This window comes from Sander vitreus, chromosome 1 (genome assembly GCF_031162955.1).
Source record: "Sander vitreus isolate 19-12246 chromosome 1, sanVit1, whole genome shotgun sequence".
NCBI classification, from domain to species: domain Eukaryota; kingdom Metazoa; phylum Chordata; class Actinopteri; order Perciformes; family Percidae; genus Sander; species Sander vitreus.
This window is the reverse complement of record NC_135855.1, coordinates 39,402,890-39,408,889: the sequence shown is the minus strand read 5'-3', so window position 1 is coordinate 39,408,889 and position 6,000 is coordinate 39,402,890. Positions and strand designations below refer to the sequence as shown.

Here is a 6,000-nt window from a genome sequence, read left to right as displayed (position 1 = left end):
TAGTGGGAACACTCAAATCTTGCCCAGATCTGATTTTTTTCAAATCAGATTGAGACCACTTCCATATGTGGTCCTGAATCAGACCCAGGTCTGATATTTTTCAACGTTGCTGCAGTGTGAACAACCAAGGCAGATTTGATGCGACTTTTACATCAATCTACATCGACATTTGTCACAATGATGCGCCGGCGGGAGTCAGCCCTAGACACAGACAGTAACATTAAAAACATGACTAGACCTACAAAATGGAGAACAGGGATGGCGCAAGTCAATGGAGGGAGAGGGAGGTGTTAGACCTCATTAGTGGATGCTCATTAATGTTACGGCTGCCATTACTTCCTCCATAACCTCCCTAACTTTAGTGCTGCGTCTGATGTCATTGTTATTGTTCTTTTGTGCATGCGGGTCAGTTCGAAACCGCAAACAGTTCACACTGGAATCTGATACAGGCCACATTTGAAAAGGTCACGTGAACAGCCAAACTTGGACTTGCGGTGACAAAGACTTGCGGTGTGAACGTAGCCTAAGTCTCTGTACATCTCTTTATTTTATTAGGGAAGTTTTATATTTTCAAAGCCACATGCTCTAAGTCAACCCCATATGTTATTCTTAATTGAAATTGATAAGTACTTTGAGCCCCAAATAGGTTTATCTGTTGACGGCAGATTTTTTTTTTTTTTTTATGGCCAAAAACGGCTCTTTTGATAGTAAAGGTTGCTCACCCCTGGTCTAGGGCTTCCAGAGTTTTAGCAGCGGTACATATGAAGCTACGAAGCTAAGTAACAGCGACGCTTTGCTCTGTCTTTCGCTCAGCTCTGTCTTTGGTCTGGCACTGATCAGCCTCGATGCTCCGCTGACAGTTCATTTGTAGACAGTTAGCTGGTAACTTAAAGGTACACTGTGTAGTGTTTGAAGTATTGTATTAGCTAAAATCAATGTCTTCATTCATAAATATGTCCTCATTGGTCTAAAATGACCTCTGCCAATGATCTGACTTATCCTCGTAAGCGAAGAATTTCTTATCTGTATTTACATTGGACGGGCAAGTCCAAGGAGGCTTCCATGTCGTTCCGCCATTTTGAAAAACTATCATCGCTGAGAGGGACGTAAAGCACTAGCCTACCTGTCTAGCTAATCCACAACGCGTTTTCGTTCAGAGCCAGCGTCACGTGACTGAAACCAGCTGAAACGGAGAAGGAGATCAGTGAGAGGCGCTTGTCACTGCCCCGGCAAATGTGAAAGCCTGCACTGCCCTTTAGTTCATAATGGAGGATCGTACTTATGCCGAGCCACAGGAGAAGGAATCCTCATCGCTGAAAAAGGGAATCATAGCTTCTTGGTACATAACGGCTACCGTAGTTGCAACACACATTTGAAAAAGTGAGGCGCTGGAGAGCACTATTCATTTGAATGCAAAATACAATTTCACCACTAGATGGGAGAAATCCCTACACAGGGGAACTTTATGAGAAAGTCAGAAGGGTTGAGTGGGGATGACATGCAGCAAAGGGCCACAGGTCGGAGTCGAGCCCGGGCCCGCTGCGTCGAGGAGTAAACCTCTATATATGGGCGCCCACTCTACCAACTGAGCTATCCGGGCACCAGACAGTAGCTCTTTCTTGTACTTGTTGGAGTATTTTCTGAAATCAGTGAAATTGCTTTCACTTCAGTATTATACAGTTTATTTTACCGTAGAAATGTTTCATCTGGTTTTTATGGGGGTCCCAAACAAACACTCACAAAACAAATTAAAAACAGAATACAGAGTACAAGACACAAATATAACACAACAATAAAAAAAAAGAATAAATAACTAAGAGAGATAAAAAAAAAAAGAAGAGTACAACCTTAGGCTGGACACAATCAAACGAACAATGATCAATCTTTAAATAGAGGAAGAGTGAATGCATTACTGAAAACATTTTTAAATAATGGAAATAATGACAGATAATTGATATTTAAAAGTATCTTATTCAATCAGAAGCAGCCCAAAACATAACCAACGGTGTATTTTTATTAAAATGATTTGTTACAGTGCTCAGTCTCAGTAGTCGACAAAAAGATACTTTTGTCAAATTTGTGCTTTTTTAAAGTTGTATGTGTTTTTGTGCTCTATATTTGTTACATACTACCTAAAAGAACGTGCAAAAAAGGATAAAAAAATAAACAAAAAAACCTTCTATTTCTCTCTCCAGGTTGCCATTATTGCTGGGAACTTTGAGCTCGCTGAACTCGTCAAGAACCACAAAGAGACGGATATAGGTAAGTGGCAAAGCAGCTATTCCTCTTTTCCCCTCCATTTACCCACTTATCCACCCATCCATCCACCAACCCACCCATCCATCCATCCATCCACCCATCCATCCATGCACCAACCCATCCATCCTTCCATCCATCCTTCCATCCATCCATCCATCCATGCACCAACCCATCCATCCATCCATCCATCCTCCCATCCATCCTTCCATCCATCCATCCACCCATCCATCCATCCATCCATCCATCCTTCCATCCATCCATCCATCCTCCCATCCTTCCTCCACCTATTCTTCCCCAGCCACCCAGCGCGTATTCCTGAATCTCCCTCGGGATACATTTCAAATCCCCCCCCCGTGGTTTTGATCCTCCTAAATGACCTCCCGGTATAATCCCCTCGGCGGGATTGCGAGAGCGTTGCCAAGAGGATGAAAGTTTATGTTTACACCAGGACAACCCCGAGCCGATTAGGCCAGGAGAAATGATCAATGCCTCGGCCAGTGGGAGCTTTGGTTGGGTGGGCACCGATTGGTCGGTTTCCAGAGGTGTTGGCTGATCCGTGCCTCTGCGTGGAAGGTTTCGATTAACTCGGCAGATGGATTCAATGATTCTTCTATTGATTGTGTTTGTTTGTTATGCAACATAATGCTCCGTTTAGCGTCTTTTGGAGAAACAAGTAAATAGTTTTTGTGTGTCAGAGAGAGAGATTAGAAAATTAGGAAATTAGACAACTGCTTATCAGGACTTGTACTTTTGATTGCAGTCATGACCCTGGTCTTTTAAACGATGGTTGTTTGTAGTTTTTTTTAAACGTAGTCTACTGTAAGTGATACTGAACCAAATGTAACTTTGTGCTTTCAAATGATCTACGGATTGTTTGAGTGAGGATTCAAGTGGCTGCAATCCCAAATAAGGCAACATATGGCCCACTCAGCCTGTATTTTGTCCACTGCTTGTTACAGTAAAGGGTTCGTTTTGTAAGACTGCATTAAAATGCTGAATATATATATATATATATATATGTATGTGTATGTATGCTGTCTGAGAGTTATTTCACTCTGCATTTGTGTGTGTGTGAGAGGAACGAGAGGGAGGTGAGAAGACGAGAAAGATTTCTCACGAACATACAGAAATGAAAAAAATAAAACGATTTTTGAACTAGTTCCATGTTTTTCTTCTTCCCATCTTGCTATTTATTACCTTTGTTGCTTAGTTGCCATTAACTCACTTATTAAGTTCTGGAGAAGCAGATTGGGGATGGCAACGGATTCAGCTCCTATCTACCACCTGATGGAGAGACATTTTCAGTTTCAAAGCCATGCAAACTATCACAAATCGTGTACAGCTTCCATATATACGTATACAATAATATACATTACACTTTTCTGTACGCTGCTTACAACCGTTGTGATGATGTCTCCTGTAAACTAAAAGAAACACAGAGCCTTTAGAGCAGTTTGTGGTGCACGGACGGAGATGGCTTGGGGATTACGAGGCCTCAGAGAAAATGAGAAAACATGACTAAACAAATAAATATATAAAGGAGGACAGAGAAAGATGAGGCTGTGGGGGAAATGAATGAAGAGAGAGAGAGCGAAAGAGAAATCTAATCTAATCTAAAGATGTAATCCTGCAATTATTGCCCTATCTCATGGACGCCACGCACCAGCCTTACACTGCGGCGACCTGACGAAGGGCTAAGGGAAGTGGAACACCATGCCGCCGTGGTGCAGGATTACCCCCCCAAAGTTGTTTGCTGTCCACATCTGCTACAAACCCCTAACTCCCGCCCTTCACACTGTTTCAACCCCAAGCACACGCCTTGGGCTGCAGCTATGAGTGTGTGAGTGTCAGCTGGGGTTAGCTAAAGGTGCTCGGGTAGTCAGCCGGTCAGCGCCCCCCTGCGTGTTCGGACATCTCTGTTCCGTTTCCGTCCCCTGGGAGCTGTTGGTTCTGTGGACTTGGGGAATGGGACTTTTTTACTTCTGGAGTCTCGATTGGTCGCTATGGGTTCAGCCTGCTGCAAAGGTGGGTGCCCACACCCCCCCACCCCTCCTACTCTCTAATTTATACTCCCGTCGGCCCTCTACCGCTCCACCTTAAACACTCACATCGTACTTGCGGCCCACACCATCTCATCGGAGACAGCTTATGTCATGCAGAGCCTCTTACTGTATGCAGCTTTAGTGTGTTTAAATGTTGATGTGTGTGTGTGTGTGTGTGTGTGTGTGTGTGTGTGTGTGTGTGTGTGTGTGTGTGTGTGTGTGTGATGTGATCTAAACACCATAAGCCCTGTGGCTTTTACGGGTTCTCCTGCTCACTGTGTCCAGATTATGTAACGGTTCAGGGGGGGATGGGGACAGAGGGAGTAAGCATCATCAGGAAAATGTACTTAAAGTATTAAAAGTACTCAATGCAAAAAAATCCTCCCATTGTAGAAAGTGTAAAGGATCCAACCAGTTGTGTGTTTAATGGTCTGATCATCTCAGCTGGACTTGTAGTCCGTTATATTGTTGGCTAGTTTACTTTATAATAAAACATCAGATTTTATAAACTACATGTGTTTTGTATGCAGGAATCTTAACGTGTAAAGTAACTAGTAACTAAAGCTGTAACAGATTAATGTAGTGGAGTAAAAAGTACAATATTTCTTTCTGAAATGTAGCGGAGTAGAAGTAGAAAGTGGCATGAAAAGAAAAGACTCAAGTAAAGTACAAGTAGCTCAACATCTGGACTTAAGTACAGTACTGGAGTAAATGTACTTACTTACTTTCCACCGCTGCATACTTGCTTAATAAATCTCAACACAGTTTTACAGCATGAAACTATCATCGGTGGAAGAAGTACTCGGATCTTTAACTTCAGTAAAAAGTAACAATACGCAACATGACATCATGACTTTGCGTAAACATACACGCCCACTTTCCAAGTGGCGTGTTATCTGTACGCATTTTGAGCTATCCACGTGTATGTCTACGCTGTATACAGCGGACGTAAAAATACACGCCACTTGGCGTGTTATCGCGAGAAGAAAGCGACGTTTGGGTTTAGGAAACGTGACACGCGGGACACGATCCCCGGTCTCCTGGGTGAAAGTCCTGTGTTTGACCCATCCTCCACCCCCCCGACCAACCTCCCTATGTGGATTTTCGCCCTTTCATACTACTCTCTACGGCGTCAATTCACACGCAATCGCAAGGTAATGTAAGTCAATGGAGGCCAAACGGCGTTGATAAACACGCTAAAAAGCGAGTATGCGTCTTGATAACACGCCAATAATGGCGTATGAATTGACGTGTCATACATACGCCACTTCATGAGATCAGTTTGCAATACCACAGTGTACAAATACTCTGTTACAAGTAAAGGTCCAATCTGAGTAGATCTAATTTTAAACGTAATCTGTTGCCGCCTGTGACATCCGTAGTAAAGTACAAGTACTTTAAAATTAGTACAGTACTTGAGTAAATGTACTTAGCAACATTCCGTCGTTTGAAAAAAAAAATCATGAATAGATAATGCAGCCAACCATCCAACTTATAACAATCAGCAAAACATTTCTACATCCACGCAATTGTCTTTAACGTCCTCGTCTTTTCCATTAACTCACAACACATTTCCATATTTAGATAAAGACTTTTGCGAGCAGCAACAAAGACAATAATAATATGCAGCGACTGCGAGCCGGCGGCGGGGTCACAGCAGAGCCGAGACACAACAAAGCACGGCGATGGAAACAAGGCA

General features: G+C 43.0%; 1 protein-coding gene across 1 annotated transcript in view; it reads left to right on the top strand.

The window, feature by feature from the left end:
- The window catches only part of shank2a (SH3 and multiple ankyrin repeat domains 2a), a 295,254-nt gene that overhangs the window by 148,615 nt on the left and 140,639 nt on the right, over positions 1–6,000 (top strand). Inside the window, exon 11 of the mRNA XM_078255689.1 lies at positions 2,196–2,262. Within this exon, the coding sequence (XP_078111815.1) occupies positions 2,196–2,262 (67 nt within the window). The remainder of the gene's footprint in view (positions 1–2,195; positions 2,263–6,000) is intronic.